This window comes from Entamoeba histolytica, genomic scaffold (assembly GCF_000208925.1).
Source record: "Entamoeba histolytica HM-1:IMSS scf_1104750518985 genomic scaffold, whole genome shotgun sequence".
NCBI lineage: Eukaryota > Evosea > Mastigamoebida > Endamoebidae > Entamoeba > Entamoeba histolytica.
Genome location: NW_001914890.1, coordinates 683 through 20,953, shown reverse-complemented (window position 1 = coordinate 20,953; position 20,271 = coordinate 683). Strand labels below are relative to the sequence as shown.

Here is a 20,271-nt window from a genome sequence, read left to right as displayed (position 1 = left end):
TAATAAAAAGAATAAACAAAACAAACAAATGAATAAATATAAAACAATAAGAATAAAAAAAATAAGAAAGAAATGACAAGAGAAAAGGAAGAAATAGAAGAGTAGATGAAGTGAATTTGAAATCTTTTGTTAAATAAATAATGAATTAAGAAATAAACAAAAATAATAGATATATCATATTCAAATAATGTATTTCATATATCAAACATAATTATTTTGTTTTGGAATAAATGCAATTTTATTATTTATTAATTCTTTTTGTATTATTTCATTTGTATTATTTCTTTATTTATATTTTTATTTATTTCTCTTTTGTTTTTGAATCTATACTAATTGAGTTAAATATTACTTGATACTTTGATATATTTATTTTATATATTTTATTCTTTTCTAGTTGTATTATTATTATTATTTCTTTGTTCAAATATTATATTATATTTTGTTTTTTTTTTCTATTCTTTATTTTGTTATAACTTTATGTTTTGTTTGTGTCTAAACATATTCTTTCATCTATTTTATGTTTATTTGTTCTTTATTTTATTCTATATTTTTTATATCATTTTATCATAAATTTATTCTATATTTTATTATTTATTTCTTATTTCTCTCATTTCATATTTGTAATTATTATGTTGTAATTTGATTGAATTAAATTTATTTCATTTAATTATTATCATTTTATACATATTTGTTATAAAATGTAAGAAATGAAATTTCATGTATTATTCTATATTATTTATATATTTTATTATTCTTTCATTTTTCTATCATTATTTTGATGTTATTCTTTATTTTATTCATTTATATAAATTATTGAAATTCGTTATTTGTTATTGTTATTCTTCTTTATTCTTATATTATTGTTATTTTCTATCATTTCTTCTGTTTATTCATTTATCATCTTTTCTATTTTATTCTTTATTTCTTTTTCAAATATTTATGATGATTTGTTATTTTATTTTATATTTCATGTATTTCTTTTTTTCATTTTCTATTCTTTATTATTTCTTCTTCTTGTATTTGATATATTGTAATTAATGTATTGAATTAAATGAATAATTCTTATTGACATTAATTTATTTCATATTTATTGTTTAAATATAATTGTTGTGAATTTTGTTATATCTTTGTAATTTCATTTTCAATTGTGAATTTTCTTTCATTTTATCTTCATAATTATTTCTTTATTGTCTTTTATATTCTTCATTTTCTTACCCTTTTATATTTCTCTTGTCTTTATATTCGTTATTCTATATTTATTTTATCTATTAATATGTACTATGACTACTATTTATTATTATAATATTCATAACACATATAATTTTGATTAATTTAGGATTTTTCATTCACTGAAAGAATATCATGTTTATCTTCAAACTGACAAAATAAAAATAATCAAACACTAATCTGATTTTGAATTAATACATTCAATATACTATCTCCTTATTATTCTAACAATTTAACAATTAATTATAACATGATATTTATAAGGAATTGATATGATATAAAAATGAAATAATCAATTATTCTATTTTTAATTGACTTATTTTTATAATAACAAAAATAAAAAACAAATTTGTTAAAAGAAAAAATGATGAATCAAAAAAACAATACTTTCTATTTAAGCAAATAAAGTATGTTTGTATTATGTTATGATTATTTGTACATCATAACACTGGTTTGTTTTTTCTTTAAATCTCCTCGTTATTCTCCATTGATTTATTTTGTCTTTATTATTTTATTAACTCATATTCTATGTGTTATTAAATTCCATTTTGATTTTATTCGTTTTCTTATTACATTTCTTAATTATGTTATTGAACATATCTCACTTTAACTTCAAATGATTCTCTTCATCTTGTTGTCTATTCTCTTCTGTACAAAACAATCAATATCCCTTTGTTAACAATCACTCATTAATGATAAAATGTATCTAATAAGACTTTCTCTTCTTAATTCAAAATCGTCATACCTTAATTAACTTAACAAATGAGAACAACATTGTTCATCAAACTCAAAATGAAATCCCGTGATGAGAATTTTCCCTTTTCCATATCTTCTAGTATATCCACATGGTTTGCCATCTTCATACAACGCAAAATAAGTACCTTCTACTTTACTGTTATTGTCATCAAAATAACAACCTCCATTATAATAAACATACGCATAACTATTATTGTACTTTATCTTTACTATATGTGCACCTGACTCACTATTTGGTTGATATCCATCATACACTGGACCAATTGCATTTCCTTCGTAAAATTTTAAGTAACGTTCTCCTTCAATGGATAATTGTGAATTTGCATTGAACTTAATGTATGATGACGAAAAATATGCTCCAGCACATATCCCTAAGAACTTTCCGCCATTGAGAACAAACGACTTAATCAATTCCATCCATCTGAAGTTTGTCAAGATATGGCAAATCCTCACCTCCAGGAATGACTAACAAATCAGTATTTTCAACCCTTTGACTCGTCTTAATTTCTGAAGAAGAAATTACAAAAACATTAGCACAAGGGAAAAAATGATGAAATAAATGAATTGTGTTATAAACACAAAGAGTAGATGTTCCAATGTCATTATACACTCTGATAGTAGTGATCATCAAATGAAATAATAAAACTGAAGATGATTAAACAATGATAGAATTAAAAATATGAAAAAATATATTTCAAAAAGAGTTTTCTCTTTATTTCAAATTCACTTTTCTGACTTTCTTTAAGCATTTTACCACACCATTCTATGTCTAATTCAAAATGAGGACCAGAAAGAATAACTTTTCCTTTACCAATAACGTCAAAGAATAATGCATTCATTCCATTTTGATATTTTGCAAGAAAATGACTCTCTTTGTATTGATTTAAATTGTCAACAAATGAACATCCTCCATTATAATAAAGTTCGACTTTTTCATTGTTTTGATAATAAATAGGAATTATGACAGCTCCTCGTTCAGAATATTCTTCAAATCCTTGATACATTGGTTTATGAGCAATCCCATTGAAGAGTTTTAATGTTCTTTCTTCACATAGTGTTAATTCATTTGCAACATCTTTATTAAATTCAATAAATGATGATGCAAAATATGCTCCTGCACAAATTCCAAGATACTTTCCACCATTATTAATAAATTCTTTTAATACTTCAACTCCTTTGCCATTGAGTTTTTTGTGAAATGGACGATCAGCACCACCTGGCATAACAAACAAATCAGTTTCATAAATCCATTTACCTTCAATTAACTCATTAGAATATATTTTTCTTATTTGAGCTTCTTGGTAATGAGAATGAAGCATTTTTATTGAGTAATAAACACAAACATCAATAGTCCCTTCATCAGCATAAATAACTATTGATTTTATTGTCATAAAAAGTCTTACTTCTTCTTCAATTAATCTAAGTTCTTTTATGTTGTGTTTTATTCCTGTTTGACTTTATAAATCTGCGAAAAATAATTCAATTTAAAACATCATGAAGAATTGAAAGTAACTTTTCTGCAATTTTGTGATGTGAATCAGATGTGAAATGAACACCATCTGCTCCAACACTCATTCCATCTAAATCAACAAATCCATCTATTATTTCTTGCTTTTTCCATATTTCAACAACAACTTTTAATTGATGAATAAAATTCAATGATTCTGCAATCACTGGATTTACTGTGGATTTCCAACTATCAAATGTACAATATTGAAGTGGTGGTGGAATTAAAATAATTATTTTTGTTTGTTTTTGTACTTTTTCGATGTATTGTTGTAATGCATCAATAACTTGTTGTGAAGTTGCTTTTGAAAGAATGTCATTAATGCATAATGCAAGGATTAATACTTTGTTTGTTGAAAATGGATTGGAGGTAATCTTTAATAAGAATTGATCATAGTCTTTTAATCCATTAGTAATGCCAAATGGGATGTTTTCATATTTCAATGAACGAGCAGGTTTTCCATCAACAATACAATTGACTTTTGTAAATTCTTTTTTTAATTGTTCAATGACAATGTTAGAAAATCGGTCTTTGGAAGAATAACGTTTATAAGTCACAGCTTCAATTCCATAAAGATTTGAATCGCCATAAAAGAATATTGAAACTTCATTATTCATCAATTAATTATTTTTATTAGTTTTAAAACTAACGTAAAAATAATAAATTTTTTATTTCTGACAATAACAAAATTTACTTGAGGAAGTGATAAATACAATTCAATGTTAATAAACTCACTTTCTTTTGATCTTTTGCAATAGAAATTCTTTATAAATTCTTTTTGAATCATTTCTTCATTAATTTTACTTTCATTAAGAATCAAAGTATAAAATATATTTGGTTTAGTTATTTCAAACTCAGAATAATGAAGATAAAGTGAATCAAGATAAGATGGTAATTCTACATTATGAGTATTACAATTTTCAATGTGAAGTTGCTTAACATTAATACAATTTATTTCACTAAATGATATATGACTTTGTGATAAACCAAAACATGATACAGTTAAAGAAGTCAAAGAAGAAGGAAGTAAAGTTGAATATGAAATTAATCCCAATGTTTTTAAACTACAAAGATATGAATAATATTGGATATTATGTTGTTTAAAGAATCATTTAATACTAATTGTGTAATTAATAATTTCATTGGTAAAGAATTAGAATAACATTGTAAAAATTCTAATGAAGTAGGATAAAATGATTCAACATCAACACTTTTAATGATTTTGTTTAAGTACAACACTTTTAATTGTGTTAATAAACAAAGACTACCACAAGTATTACATGACAATGACAAATATGTTAACATTGGATATAACATAATTGGAAATGATTTGTTTAAACACAAAGAAAGTCGAATTAATTGAGAACAATGAGAAATTTGAATAAAATCAGTAATTGTTAAAGCTGTTAATTTATTAGGAAGAGATAAATGTTGAATATATTTTCATTGAAGATGTAATTCTTTAAGAGAAGATATTTCATAGAAATATTTTGAATCTAAATGTGTTAAAGGAGTTGGTGGATTGAAACAAATTGAAGATGTTGTTGATTTGATTGATTTTATGAATGTGAATGAACTAAAATCCATTTCAATTTTCTTGTTGATAAATCCATTTATTTTTATATGTTCAGGATAATACTGAAGTATTGTATCATTATTAAATCCTTTTTCTGTTACGTCAAATCCATCAGTTAATCGTTTATTGTGAATAATACCATCATTAGAAATAGTACAATAACATTCTTTGTAACAAAATGTAATTCTTTTAAGGAGTTTCTTATTTTTAATGACTGATTCTAATATTTCTTGTTTATCAAATTCAATAATTACTTTTCTAATATTGAATTGATCAATGTGATTAATAAAGTTGATATCAACAAATCCTTCCATCATAACATAGACTCTTTCAAAATGATAATATTTATTTCTAATAAAATCATTAACTCTTAAGTGTTTCTTAATATTAAGTGATAGACTTGTTAAAGAAGTAAACTCTGAAAGATCAAAAGAGTATTTGGGATTTTTTAATGTTAATGAAGCAATTCTTACTTTCTAATAATCATTTCTTAATATTGTAGATTTTGGGTTAATAACAGAAGTCGAATCAATTTAATTTGTGAAGGAATTAATGGAAGAAATTGAATAATTTGTTCTGTAAAACAGACTGTTTCAAGATGAGGGAATACTTTCATTTCTTTTATAAACGATTTTTGGAGTTGAAAATTACATTCTTTAATATGAAAATATTCATTAACTTTCTCAACAGAATATGATGGATTGATATGTAACATTTGAAGTGAGTCTTTACATTTTTTATTTATTAATGTAAACAATTCACCTGTTTTTATGTTATTAAAATATAATACAATATTTGACAGATAAATCTCTTCAAGTTGTATCTTTTTTAATCATTGTAAATGATTGATTGAAGTTTAATTTGTTAATTCCTTTTTTTTGAAAAGAAATATATTGTTGACTTTTCATTTATATGTAATAATTTTAATCTTCGTTTTGTTTTGCTTATCTCTAATTCATGTGTGAGAGTAATCCTTCATCTCTTAACAACTTTCTTGAAATTAAATCAGCTAGTCGAATAGGCTCTGGGATTTTATGTAAACAACATTCTTTACAGATAATTACTGCTGTTGAAAGTGAAACTTTATTCCCACAACTAACAATGATTGGATTTATACTACCACCTCTACTTCTTATAACCTCACACAACACTTCTCCATTTGAAGTACTAACTGTAGTTGATTCACCTGGTTTGATTTGTGAAGTAATTATATTAATCTCCTTCTTTCCTATCCCATCAACACATAATACAGTCTACATTCTTACAACTATTCTGTGGATAAAACACAAAAAATACAAACCTTTGCAACACCAATTGATGGTATATCACAATAAACTCCAACATGAGTTGCAGAACCAAATCTTCGAGGATGATAATATCCATTTCCATCAACAAGCACAACTTGTGGATATAACTCAGGGTACTTTTCTTTACAATCGTTGAGTAGTTCATGATAAACTTCTACTTCTCTAAATCCAAGAAATCCTGAAATATAAGGAATTGTAATTATTTTACGACATGTTAATGTTAATAACTCTTTTCCAGAAGGATATTCACAAACAACTAAACAACCAATTGCAAGATTTGGATGATTTGTTGAAAATGAAATATCCAATCCCTAATTATTAATAATTTATCATATCAATTAATAATGTTCTACTTATAAACAAACAAAATAAACAAATACCAACACGTAATAATGTATTTAATGTCCAATCATGTGAGTCTTCAAGTATTACATCTTTAGAATGTAAAATTTGATAATTTTCCCATTGTTTTTCCATTACTTATTGTTTTTAAGTTTAAATACACAAAAAAATAAAATAACGAGAAAATAAAAGTCAATTTGTTGTGTTTTTGACTATCCATGGATGAACTAAACACTCAGCAAAACTCATTCTTTTAGAAGGATCATATTGAATTAGTTTGTTAATAAAATCTTTGCAATCATTTGTGAGATAGCTTGGAAAAGAATATTTAACATTTCTGACCTTTTTCATAACCTCTTCACGACTGTTAGATTGAAATGGAGGTTCACCAGTACATAGTTCAAATGTTAAAACTCCTAAACACCATTGGTCAATCGATCCATCATAATATTTTTCTAATACAATTTCAGGACATAAATAATCTAATGTACCACAATAAGTATTTCTTTTAGTATTAGTATGAACAGACCATCCAAAGTCAGCTAATTTGACTTGATCATTGTGATCTATCATGATGTTTTCTGGTTTTAAATCACGATGAATACAATTCATCTCTTGACAATACTTTAAAGCTTCAGTTGTTGCTTTTATGTATCGAGCAGCTCTTCTTTCATCAAAACGACCAGCTTGTTGTAATAACCCATATAATTCACCTTTCTTACAATATTCAAGAACAAGGAACCACCTGTTTTTATCTTCAAAAAATCCGAATAATTTGAGAATATTAGGATGATTAAGATGAGATTGTAATTCAATCTCTCTTTTCATTTGAATTCCCATCCCACACTTTTGTAATTGTCTTTTAAATATAACTTTTAATGCACAAACATAGTCACTAAAGAATTAACTCCTCCTTATTTAATAAATGAATATCTAAAACAAACTATTTTTTGTATTTTACAAGATAAACATTTCCAAATTTTCCTTGACCAAGTGGTTTTCCAACATCAAACATATCCAACGACAATTGGGTTGGCTTTTTTTCATCATCTTTTTTTGGTTTACTTTCAATTTCTTTTTTAAGAGGAGAATTTACTGATAATTGTGCAAACCTACGAGGAGCAGCCATAGGTTTTGTAGGTATGTATTGTTGAGATTTGGATGGGATAGCAGCTTTAGAGGAGAAACTGAACATACTAAATGTTCCTAAGATTTTTCTTATATTTTTTAAGGATATTATTAATTATAGATAAATAAACTAAAATACGTTTAAGTTAAAGATGGGTTGTCAGTCTTTATTTTTATCACACGTTTTCTATATGTTGAAAGAAACTAATGACAATTAAGACTCTTTATTAAATAAAACTTGAAAATTTTACTTTATTATTAAAGAAATGGAAAGTAGTTTTAAAAGGTTATTTGATGAATTAGGAAGAATAGTTTCTTCACAATTTGAAATTAGTAATAATGCCGAAGAATCAATTAAAATATTACTTGATTTTGTTGCTAAAACTGAGGTTGTAGACAGGTTATTTCATTATATAGAAATACATCGAGTTATAAATGATATATTATATCCAATGGTTATAACATTAAGTTCTAAACAAAACCAATATGAAAAAAGTGAATTACTTAAAAAGGTTTTAAAAATTATTTATGCTTACATTAAGTCAATTAATAAAATTGATTTTACTAATGGGGTGTTAAGTTTTAATAATAAACCTCTTTTCCCACAACAAGTATTTTCAATGTTTAGTATTATTATATCAACTGAAATTGGTTCAATTTCTATAATACCAAGAAATAGTGAAATTGTATTTAACATAATTGAACATATAACACTACACACAACACCATCAGTATTAAGTAATATAATACAAACAAATATCTTAAATATTGTTTCAATTATTCTTTCATCTGATAAGTTAAAAAATGAGTTAAGAGAAAGTGCATTATCATTATTAATTTCATGTTGTTATTTATGTTTTGATTCATTTGTTGAACCAATAGGAATAAATAAAAGTCATTCTACATCAAAACTTGCTCTTCTTCTTGATCAAGAGAAAAAAAGAAAACATCAACTTGATACTAAACTTAATAAGAGAAGTGTAAGGTTTCAAGTAAATTCTTGTAAACTTGGATCTTCTCAACCATTACTTCCAGTACCAAATTCACAAATAGCAATAGGAGAAAAAGTTTATAATTCAAAAACATTAAAAGGAGTTACAAGTTCACTCAATTATGAAGTTTCTAAAATACTTCTTTCTATTATTGAAAAGAATTCAAAAAAGATAACAAATATTCTTTTCAAAACAAACGACTCAAATTTAAAAGAACGAAGTTTTATTATTGTTGGAATTATATTAAAATTAGATAAAGAATTAAAACAAATTCAATATTATGATGTTCAATATGCTAATAGTATTCTTGACTCTATTTCTTTTTGGTATGGTAATAATGATTGTCGTTGTTTAGATTATTTAACTGTTAGAATTTGTTTATGGGTTCTTTATCAACTTTTATGCAAAATAAAAACAATAATTGAAATGGAAATGATTCGGATTAATGAAACACCAACAATTAATGGAAAAATGTTATTTGAAGATATTTTAAATTGTGGAATTTTTGATACTTATCAAAATGTTATTCAAAACTTTATTCCTGATAAAACACCAAATGATATTTTAACAAAAACATTCTATGGAATTAAAAAATGTTTTGAACTTAATACATTATGTGGACTTGAAGAAACAAGAAACTCAGATTTTTTACAATCTTTATGTTTTGAAAAATGTTGTAATACTATGACTTATTTCTTTTCTTGTTTGATGGTTGATGAATTTACTGATATTAATTGTGTTGAAATTACTCGTCTTATATTTGAAAAAATGAGAGAAGAAAATGAAGTTCCTTGTTTTTATAGAATTGAAACACTTGATCTTTTTTTGCGTGTATTAAATCAAAAAACAAAATATGAACCGAATGATGAAGTGACTAAATTATTACTTTTCATTGATTCAGTAATCAAAAAATTCAATGATGATATTATTATTAATAACATTATTCTTATAAATTTACTCTTCCCTTCTTACACCAGCTTACATTCTCATCTCCCCTTCAGAAAATATTCAACAAAAAAGTTTTTCAAAGAAACTTCTAATCCTCAATCACCAACTAATGAAAATAAATCTCATGTAGATGAAAATCCTCAACATGAAACAGAACTTCATAAATCAAACGAGACAAATGAAAATAAACCAATAAGAAGAAGAAAATTAGTTGAAGTGGTTGATGATGATGAAGATCTTGATGATATCTTTGGTGGTAATGAAAAGGAAGAAGAAGAGATAATTGATCTTGATACTCCAATATTTAAAAACTCAACTACAAAAAACCCAATAATTGCAGAAGAAAAAGAAGAGTATCAAGCAAAACGAAAACTTGATAATTGATTGTTTGGATAAACAATAATTCAATGAGTTTTAAAAATGACATTTAAATGAATAACTTTATTTTCTTATGAAGAAGAATTCATATTCCGTGTTTTTCTTCTAAAACGACTTGGTTCTAGTAGTTCTGTATTTTCATCTTTTAAACTCTCATCATCTTCTTGTTCTTCTTGTGTGGTATATTTTCTTTTAACAGGATAATCATCTCCATCATCTGTATCAAAGTATTCTTCGAAGTCATCCTCTTTTTCTTCAATTTTTGTTTGTTTCCGTTTTCTTGTTGGCATAGTAATTTTTTTTGCTCTTCTTCTTCTTGGACGTATAAATGTATCTGGATTATCTTCTTCTTCACTATCTTCTTCTTCTTGTAATTGTTCTTCCAAACGTTGTTCAAATTCTTGTTCTTCTTCATAAATTTGAGACTCTTCTTCATTCATTTGTTTAGATGTATTTTTTGTTTTTCTTCTTTTAGAACGTGGTTTAGGTTCAATTTCTTCCTCTTCCTCCTCATTGTCTTCTTTTAGAGAAAGCTCATAGTCTGTTGCAATAAAATTATGTCTGAGATTTCGTTTTGGCATAACTTGAATTTCCTCACTTTCTTGTGAAGGCTCTTTCACTTCTTTCACTTCTTGTTGTCTTGTTTCTGTATTACCCTTTCTTGTTTTCCTTTGTTTGGTTGAAGAATTTGGAATTGTTATCTCTTTAAAACTCTCTAACTGAGTGTTTAAATCAACCAATAAATCAGTATTAACAACTGTCCTACATGTTTCTAATGTTGGTTTTAATTCTTCAGCTATTTCAATTGCACATTCTCCAATAGGTGAATTTGGTCCATTATAAGTCACTGCATTTCTAATTAATTTGAATATTTCCCATTCAACTTGGTCATAAGTACGATAATAATTATCATTTATAAGACGTTGCAATATTAAATTAAAGTCAATAGGAAATGGACATGTTGGAATATAATTTGGATACATCCTAATATCAACTGGTGTCTTAAATATTTGATAATCTTCATTATCTACAATTTCTCTTAATTTATTAATAAGAATTTCTCTTACTTCATCTGCAAAATCATCAGATCGATGTTCCGTATAATCACTATCAATTTCATTAATACTAACATCAATACTTCCATTTGATGAAACTAATTTAATTCCTTTATATTTCATAAATATTGAATTGTCAAAATCAACTCGATAAGATGAACCTCCATAATTGACTCTTTTGTGAGATTGCTCCTCAATATATTGAACATTGTAGTCAATAAATTCTTTTAAAAATATAAATTGATTTCTTGATTGAGTAAAAACAATATTATTGATGATAACATCTTCTTTTTCTACTTTTAAATCTACAGAAACAAATACCTCGTTCTGAATATCATCATAATAAATTTTCATAAAAGTAATTTGACAACTAATCCATCCTTCTGTCCCAATATAATGTAGATTATCTGTTCCTGTTATATTTGTTGAAATATCTTTTAAATATTCTTCATGAAATCTAGGAACATAATAAACATGATCTCCAATGTTTGGAAAATATACTTTTCTTTTCTTTGGACAGGTCATATCATACTCTCCAACAACCTTATTAATCCAATGAGGATATGATGTATATATTTCTTTTAATAACTCAGTGTATGTTTCTTCTATAACAACAGAATTAATTGATTGTCTTTGTCCCCGCTTTGTAGGTTTTTTTTCTTTTTCTTCTGCTTGACTACTCTCTAATTCTTCAAATAATTCTTCCTCTTCTTCATCTAAAGAAGATGACTCTAAAGAAGATGATTCATTAACTTCAAGAGAACCATCATCAACAATTGGTACTGCTGGAACTTCTTCTGTTCCATTGTCTGGAATAACAATACCCATTCTACTTGCTGCATTTCGAGTTAAATGTTGTTGAGTAATATCTATATCTTCATCAACATCAAATACAGCATCATCTGCTTCTCCAGGAGTGTCTTCAAGCATTGGGTTTTGTTCATTTGGTTCGGTAGTAATAGAAATACGTGGTATGATTGCCTCTTCAGGATTATCTCTAAAACTATATGTTTCTGGAGTAAATCTATTTTCTGTACATTGAAGTAATAATTTATTGTTTGTGTTCAATATTTGTTGAATAGAAGAATAAGGAATAAAAGTAAAATCACACACACTACCACGAGGTACTAAATGAGGTGCAACCTTAAATTTTTCATCAATACAATTACCAGCACCATCATATAATAATTTGTTATAATCACTTTGAAAAAATTGTTGTGGCGGTGTCCATCGAAAAGAAGACTTTCCTTCTGAACCAATTCCAAATAATGAAAATGTTCCTAAATCATCTGCAACACTAAGATAACTACCGTCAGGTGAAAATCTTAAGTCTGTTAATAACAAACTTCTTAAATCTTTATCATGATAATCATCTCTTGTAAAGAAAAGAATTGGATGAAGTCCATTAATTAAATCCCAAATAATTGTTTGTCCATCTTCAGCACAAGTAGCAAAAATATTTGTTCTTTTTGGATGTAATTCAATGCACTTAATTTTGTTAGTATGTTTTCCTTTACACTCGGAAAAGAAACTGAATTTATCATCATTTTTATAAACTCTAATTGTCCCTTCTGAGAATCCGATAATAATATATTTAAGGTCATTAGTAATTTTGGAAGTTTCAATTCGTTCTTTAATTTCTCCACCATTAAATTCAAGAACATAACAATTACTTGTCATATTCTTTTGTTGTTTGAGGTATAAAATTTTAACATTCTCTGTAAAGTCACAAATTACTAATTTCTGAGACGAGCCACAAATAAATAAGTCTTTGTCTCTTACTTTATTTACAAAAGTCATACTATCTTTCGATTTATAAAGTGCATTTACTCTTTCTGGGACAGGGTCTTTAAATGAAAATAAAATAATATCTCCACAAGTTGAAGTAAACATATCTCCTGAAGTGTTGAAACATCCATAGTCAAATGTTTTTTTGGTTTCCCAAAAACAATCTATAGATGCTAAAAACTCAAGAGTTGGTGTAAACACATGCCCTAAATTATCTTTTTCCATTACAATAAATCCATAAGTCTTAGGGAAGAAAGTTACCATTGTTGTTTTTTTATGAGAAACAAAGAAACTTTTTTCAATCTTTTTATTCTCTAAATCCCATATAATACACCTTCCATCAGCTCCACAACTTGCTAAATATTTGTGGTCAAAAGAAATATCAATGTCTTCTACTCCTTTTGAATGTCCTCTTAATGTTGCAATTAAATGACCATCAATAAGATTCCATAATTTGATTAATCCATCTTCTGACGCAGTAATCATCATTTCTCTATCCATGTCAAATAATTGTTGAGTAATTTTTTTTGTGTGTCCAATCATATTAATTAACTATATTGTTAACGCTTCTTTCTTTAATCAATTATTTTACAAACCTCATAAAAATCCAATGTTTGAAATGAAAGTACTTCTGTTTCCTTAAATTCTTGTCCAATTTGTCTTGATATAAGTGAGTTCAAATAATGCTGAGTATTAGAAATAGGTTTTGGTTCGACACTTAATAACATATCTGAAAATTCACCACCTAACGAGACTAATTGTTTGTCAGAGATGTCTGGGTAAATATTTCTCTAGACACGTTAACTCAATTTTTGTTATCCAAAAACGCACATTTAACTAAATCAAATTACTAAAGAAAGAGAACAAACAAATGTGTCATACCCTTTTAGTGTTGTAGTAAGAGTAGATGTTTGAGGTAGTGCATTTTGTAAAGATTGTTTTAGTTGTTCAAAAAGGTCTGGAGAGAGGTGTGGTTCCAAATATCGGAGTATGAGAAAATTTAATACTACTTCATTAGAAATGCCACATCATTCACAAAAAAAAACAAACCCCGTTCTTTTTTGCTCATGACGATTTATAAAAACAAAAAAATGAGATCTTTTAAACTCTCTGGTTTAAAGTTTTTGTGGTTTTTGTTGTTTTTTTCTTTTATTAAAACCCAAAATTTTACTTTGATAGAAATAACAAAAATTTCCATTAGTAAAATTGTTTTATTAATTAATCAATTGGTTTTACTTCAGGTGGTCCATATGGATTTATTTGACTAATGTATGTCATAAACCATAGAATCCATGTACAAATACCAGCAACAACACATGCAGTAATTCCTAGTCTAGATTAAATGAATACAAATGTATAGTCTAATGAATAAACAAAAGAAACAAACGGCTTATCTTTCATTCTACATATAAACACCATTGAGCATGTAATGAGTGTACAAACAATATAAATACCTGTTCCAGCTGCTGCTGCAACCCAAGGACTAACCATCTATTTGATTATTTTCAGTGATTAAAGTCTTTTTTTTGTGAACTTCAAGTTTTTGTTTTTGACTTTTAGTTGTTATTTAATGATTACTATAATTTTCATTATAAATATGTAAAATATAATTTAGGTATAATAATTGAGTTATATAGGAAAAAATAGTAATGAAAGAAATGGAAAACAAATTTCAAAATATTTGTTACAAAAACATAAAAAATGAAAAACATAAAAAGAAATGAAAAACGAAGGAAAAAGAAAATGAAGAAGATTAAAATATCTCAAAAAAAGAAGAACTAAAAAATTCAATTCAAGTAAAATCAAAATGTCAAGTTGGCTTACTTCAATTAAGAAAACAGTTTATGGGTTAACTGATGCACAGGTATTTTTAAAAGATGCAACAAACAATGAACAATGGGGACCAACTACTAAACAATATCAACAAATTATTCAATATACATATCATTAGTTTGTTATTAAATTAAGAACATTAAACAAAAGTGTAATATAGTAATATAATATAGTCAAGAATGTCGTGAAATTATGGACTTTTTATATAAAAGATTATGTGAAGATGGTAAAAATTGGAGAGAAATTTATAAATCATTATTAGTCCTTGATAACATTTTAAAGAATGGTTCAGAAGAAGCAGTTAATATTGCATTAGGAAGAGTTGTTGAAGTTAAACCATTACAAAGTTTCCAAAAAATTGATGAAGATGGAAAAGATGTTGGAATTAATATTCGTGAACGATCTAAACAAATTGTTGAATTATTAACTGATAACGATTATCTTAAACAAGCAAGAATTACTGCTAAAAACCAAAAGAAAGATTATGGAGGAGTTGGAAATTATGGAGGAATCAGCTCATCTTCATATGGTAACTACTCAAGTAATACAACATCTTTTGGTAGTGATGATTTTAATTCGTTTAATAAACCTGCTTCTACATATGGAGGTTATCATGATGATCCACAACCTACTTCTACTACTTATTCTAATAATCCACAACCTACTTATGGAAGACCAGGAACATATAAAGATAATGTTGTTGAACAAAAACAAATTCAAAGAGATCCTTCTCCTGTTTCACAAGTCATAAATAATCAACCTACTAATCCTCAACCAAATTTATTTGATTTTGACTCAACTCCTTCTCAACCTTCACAACAAAAACCTTTACAAACAAGCACTAATTTATTCGACATGATGGATGTACATCAACCAACCCAGCAACAACAACAACCAATTCAACAAACTTCAAATTCAGCTGACTTGTTTTGGTCAAATAAACAACCAGCCACTCAACAACAACCAACATCAAACTCTTTATTTGATTTTGGATCAACTCCTTCTCAACCCAAACAACAACCAAATACAATGGATTTATTTGCTGGACTATCAGCTCCAAGCCAACCAAGTCAACAACAAAATTCAGTAAATATGTTTGGTTCAATGAATACTCCTTCTCAACAACCAAGTACACAACAAACAAATTCTAATACATTTGATTTTGGAGATTTTTCATCAGCTCAACCACAAGAAACAAAACAAAGTGATTGGAGAGCTAATATTAAAATTGACTCTATTCAAGATACTCGAAAGCAACAACCAACTTCTCAACAAAAACAAACGCTTGGTCAATTCCTTTAATTGATTATTTTTCAAAGAATAAATTAGTTAAAAATCTGTAAATCAAATTTAAAGAAATCAATTGAAACTAAAATTACCAATGCTTCTTCTTTGAAGAAGTGTTTCTGCATACATATTGTATCTTTGAATTTCAATATCAGAGACTGATCTTCTTGCATCTCTTAAAGCAGCATTAAAGTGTTTAACTTTAATCATTGGTTTAACTTCGATTTCCATTTTTTGATCTTCTGGTTGTGCTGCCTTTTCTGCTTCAGCAACAGCTAATTCATTAATAGTGTCTCTAATAGCTTCTTTACAAGCTCTTTGAACAATCTCTGCTAAGTCAGCACCAGAGAAATTTTCAGTATGTTCAGCAATCCAGTCTAAATCAACATCTGGTGCAACAGGTGAATTTCTTAATTTAGCTTGTAGAATTGATATTCTTGATGCTTTGTCAGGTAATGGAATAAATAATAATTGGTCAAGTCGTCCTGGTCTTAATAATGCTGGGTCTAAAATATCAGGTCTATTAGTAGCTCCAATAATAAAAACTTGTTTTTTCTTTCCAACTCCATCCATTTCAGTTAATAATTGATTTAAAATTCTATCTGCAGATCCTCCAGCATCTCCAGCTCCTCCTCCTCTTGCTCTTCCAATAGAATCTAATTCATCAAAGAATAATACACATGGTGCTGCTTGTCTTGCTTTATCAAAAACATCACGAACATTAGCTTCTGATTCTCCATACCACATTGTTAGTAATTCTGGTCCTTTAATTGAAATAAAATTGGCTTTACATTGTGAAGCAACTGCTTTAGCAAGAAGTGTTTTACCACATCCTGGTGGTCCAAAGAAAAGAACTCCTTTTGATGGTTCCATTCCAAACTTTCTAAACTTGTCAGGAAATTCAACAGGATATTGAACAACTTCTTTTAATTCTCGTTTAACATCTTCAAGTCCTCCAATATCTTCCCATTTTACATTTGGTATTTCAACAACTGTTTCTCTTAATGCTGATGGTGTACATGTTTTCATCACATTTCTAAAATGTTCCATTGTAACTTTCATTCCATTTAATACTTCAACTGGAATTGAATCTGCTTCAACATCAACATGTGCCATATTTTCTCTAATACATAACATAGCAGCTTCAGTACATAATTGTGCTAAATCAGCTCCAACATATCCATGTGTTTCTTTAGCAATTTGGAGTAAATCAACATCATCTGCAATTTTCATTTTTTTAGTGTGAATATTAAGAATTTCAAGTCTTCCTGTTTCATCTGGAACTCCAATATCTATTTCTCTATCAAATCTACCAAATCTTCTTAATGCTGAATCAATAGCATTTGGTCGATTAGTAGCTGCCATAACAATAACATTTGACCTACTTTTCATACCATCCATAAGTGTTAATAATTGTGCAACAACTCTTCTCTCAACTTCTCCTTGTGCCTTATCTCTTTTTGGTGCAATAGAATCAATTTCATCAATAAAAATAAGTGCTGGTGCATTCTTTTCTGCTTCTGCAAATGCTTCTCTTAAATTACCTTCTGATTCTCCTGCCATTTTACTCATAATTTCTGGTCCATTAATTAATATTAAGAAAACTCCTGTTTCATTAGCAACAGCTCGTGCAATCATTGTTTTACCACATCCTGGTGGTCCATATAATAACACTCCTTTTGGTGGTTTAATACCAATAGCTTGGAATAATTGTGGATGTCTTAATGGTAATTCTACCATCTCTCGAATTTGTCCAAGTTGTCTTCTACACCCTCCAATGTCATCATATCCAAGATCATCTGGTCGTTCTTCATCTTCTCTTTTAATTGGTTCTCCTTCACAATGAATAATAGTGTCATTTACAACAAGTGCATATGGTGATGGGTCAATATCAACAACTTTGAATTCAACTGTTCTCATACCTCCATGGCACAAAAAATGGTCATCTTTCTTAATAGGTCTAAAAACATCACTGAAATATGGTCGGATATATGTTTCAAATAAATCTCCAGTAATTCCTTCTACAGTATCATCAATTGGTAATACATGAATTTTAATAGCATAAGGAACATTTTGTGGGGTTTCAACTCCAACTACATCACCTAACTTAACTCTTAAGTTGTATCTAGTCATACGATGAAGTCTGATCATATTTTCTGTTAATCCTTCTTCTGCCATAACAATACAAACTGTACTTTTTCTTCTTTTTCCTTTAATTAAAATACTATCACCTTCAAAGAAATTCAATTCTTCCATTCTTTGTGGATTCATATATACAATTGACATATCATCTTCTTTACTTTCTTCTACAATAAGACGGTGTTTTTTAACAATTATCTTTTTTGGTTCTTCTTCGTTCATTGGAACTTGAACTTGTTCGTCTTGAGACATAACTATTTGATTCTTTTCTTCAAAACTTCAGAACTTTTTATCTTTTCTCTTGAGGTTTTATTTTTCTTTTGTCATTTTTTTGAGGGTTTCATTAGGTTTTCTTAAAATCGAAGATTGTTAGAATAGATTCATTAAAAATAGAGTGGATAGACAAGAACTTCAAATCCTAATGAGGAAGAGTCTTAACAATAAAAACACTCCACTTGTATATCAGGATGTAAATGGAGATACTCAGATAATTACTTTAGAACAACTCAGTAAGGATGAATCAATCCACTTTGGAGATACTGTCATTTCTAGTCAACCTTCTTTTGAAGTATCTGGAGGAAGTCAAGTCTTCAAAAGTGCAAAAGAAAATGTTGAGAGTGTAGAAAGAAAAATGCAGGTTCTCTACAACTTACAACATGAAAGAGGGAAAAGTGACACAACATCAGATCAAACACAAGAAAAAGTAAAAATAAACTCTCCATTTCAACATGCAACTCTAAAACCAAAATTCAATTTCTTTGAACGAGCAGAAGAAGAAAGGAAAAGTAAGTCATCAGTTTCAACTTCTGGAAGTTCATTAAATTCTACATTACATGTTCCTACAGAAAAGCCAGCAGAAGTTATTATTAACCAACAAAGTAGAATGAAAAAAAGTATGATAGGAACAGTCAGCATAAATGAAAATACAGAACAATTATTTCATACATTAGAAATGCTTGAAGATAAAGGTTTTGCTGATAGACAAACGACTGGGAAATTGACTTCATTAAAAGAACTTGTTGAAAAGAAAACAACAAGAGATATTTCTGGGATTGAAGAAAATAACGTTGAGATAATGAATACGGTTTTGTTTGAATGGGCTGAGGTTCTTCAACAGATCATTGATACTCCAGTACAGCCAAGCTCAAAAGTTGATAAAGTAGATTTATTAATTTTCTTTACTGAGTTAAGAAGATTTTGTTTGGATATAATCAATTGGATTGATACAAATAAGTGATTTTTTGTTGGTGCTTTTTATAAAAATATTCACAAATAGAGTATTATGTTATTTCAATAACTTTTTATTTCATTATATGTATTATTTGATACATTATAACATTTATTTTTATGATATTCTCAATTCTGTTTCTTAGTGGTTGGATGTGTATATTAAATACAGTCATTCAAAAATAGTTGCAGTAAATAAAACTAGCAAAGTAAGAATATATAACCAGTCAAGACTATAATTATCAAATATAAGTTTGCTAAAAATTCCAAGACAGTAATGTATTGATATAAACATTGTTATTATAAGAATTTCAACACAAATATTTTAATTTAAATGTTATTTGTTATTATTTTCATAAGTGCAGTTAAAACAGTCATAAAGACAAAATGAGAATATGTTTTGATATATCATTAATAACAATTAATATACCATTGTAAATACTAATACAAATGATATAAAAGAGATGAAATAAGTACATTTATTAATAAGTACAAATTTATACGACAAGACTATGAGTAATAATTTATTCTTTATTACAAGAACAATTCAGAAAATATAACAAACTGATGAAAAATATTCTCAATTTATTATTAAACATATTTTTAATGTTGGTGTGTAATGATTTTTTTAAATTAGATAATGTTTCATACCATTGTTTATTATATTTATTCAATTTGTATATTCATTTTCAACATCTTAACCAATAAAAATATTTCATAACTATATAAATTTTATTCTAACAACAGTAATTTAATAAAAGAAATGAAATGTTCTAATAAT

General features: G+C 26.9%; 9 protein-coding genes and 1 pseudogene across 9 annotated transcripts; 3 read left to right on the top strand and 7 right to left on the bottom strand.

Annotated features, from left to right (window-relative positions):
* Nucleotides 1-1,977: 1,977 nt before the first annotated feature.
* Nucleotides 1,978-2,611, bottom strand: EHI_177050 (annotated as a pseudogene).
* Nucleotides 2,612-2,654: 43 nt separating this feature from the next.
* Nucleotides 2,655-3,374, bottom strand: EHI_177040 (uncharacterized protein; the record flags this gene model as incomplete). Its single annotated transcript, XM_647705.1, has 1 exon — nt 2,655-3,374. The coding sequence occupies one exon, from the start codon at nt 3,372-3,374 to the stop codon at nt 2,655-2,657; it is 720 nt and encodes a 239-aa protein (XP_652797.1).
* An 88-nt stretch (nt 3,375-3,462) lies between these two features.
* EHI_177030 (uncharacterized protein) lies at nt 3,463-4,107 on the bottom strand (the record flags this gene model as incomplete). The annotated part of the gene is made up of 1 exon (XM_645812.1): nt 3,463-4,107. The coding sequence occupies one exon, from the start codon at nt 4,105-4,107 to the stop codon at nt 3,463-3,465; it is 645 nt and encodes a 214-aa protein (XP_650904.1).
* Nucleotides 4,108-4,933: 826 nt separating this feature from the next.
* On the bottom strand, nt 4,934-5,781 carry EHI_177020 (uncharacterized protein; the record flags this gene model as incomplete). Its single annotated transcript, XM_647708.1, has 2 exons — nt 4,934-5,542; nt 5,656-5,781. 2 exons carry the CDS (start codon nt 5,779-5,781, stop codon nt 4,934-4,936), a joined length of 735 nt encoding a protein of 244 aa, XP_652800.1.
* Nucleotides 5,782-6,016: 235 nt separating this feature from the next.
* EHI_177010 (serine/threonine- protein kinase 6, putative) lies at nt 6,017-7,844 on the bottom strand (the record flags this gene model as incomplete). Its single annotated transcript, XM_650865.2, has 5 exons — nt 6,017-6,319; nt 6,367-6,684; nt 6,758-6,852; nt 6,961-7,610; nt 7,660-7,844. 5 exons carry the CDS (start codon nt 7,842-7,844, stop codon nt 6,017-6,019), a joined length of 1,551 nt encoding a protein of 516 aa, XP_655957.2.
* A 265-nt stretch (nt 7,845-8,109) lies between these two features.
* Nucleotides 8,110-10,167, top strand: EHI_177000 (uncharacterized protein; the record flags this gene model as incomplete). Its single annotated transcript, XM_645816.1, has 1 exon — nt 8,110-10,167. The coding sequence occupies one exon, from the start codon at nt 8,110-8,112 to the stop codon at nt 10,165-10,167; it is 2,058 nt and encodes a 685-aa protein (XP_650908.1).
* Nucleotides 10,168-10,232: 65 nt separating this feature from the next.
* Nucleotides 10,233-13,732, bottom strand: EHI_176990 (uncharacterized protein; the record flags this gene model as incomplete). Its single annotated transcript, XM_645817.2, has 2 exons — nt 10,233-13,556; nt 13,601-13,732. 2 exons carry the CDS (start codon nt 13,730-13,732, stop codon nt 10,233-10,235), a joined length of 3,456 nt encoding a protein of 1,151 aa, XP_650909.2.
* A 1,079-nt stretch (nt 13,733-14,811) lies between these two features.
* Nucleotides 14,812-16,139, top strand: EHI_176980 (uncharacterized protein; the record flags this gene model as incomplete). The annotated part of the gene is made up of 2 exons (XM_645818.2): nt 14,812-14,954; nt 15,011-16,139. 2 exons carry the CDS (start codon nt 14,812-14,814, stop codon nt 16,137-16,139), a joined length of 1,272 nt encoding a protein of 423 aa, XP_650910.2.
* Nucleotides 16,140-16,184: 45 nt separating this feature from the next.
* EHI_176970 (cdc48-like protein, putative) lies at nt 16,185-18,515 on the bottom strand (the record flags this gene model as incomplete). The annotated part of the gene is made up of 1 exon (XM_645819.2): nt 16,185-18,515. The coding sequence occupies one exon, from the start codon at nt 18,513-18,515 to the stop codon at nt 16,197-16,199; it is 2,319 nt and encodes a 772-aa protein (XP_650911.1). The 3' UTR covers nt 16,185-16,196.
* A 169-nt stretch (nt 18,516-18,684) lies between these two features.
* On the top strand, nt 18,685-19,500 carry EHI_176960 (uncharacterized protein; the record flags this gene model as incomplete). Its single annotated transcript, XM_645820.2, has 1 exon — nt 18,685-19,500. The coding sequence occupies one exon, from the start codon at nt 18,685-18,687 to the stop codon at nt 19,498-19,500; it is 816 nt and encodes a 271-aa protein (XP_650912.1).
* Between the last annotated feature and the right edge of the window lie 771 nt (nt 19,501-20,271).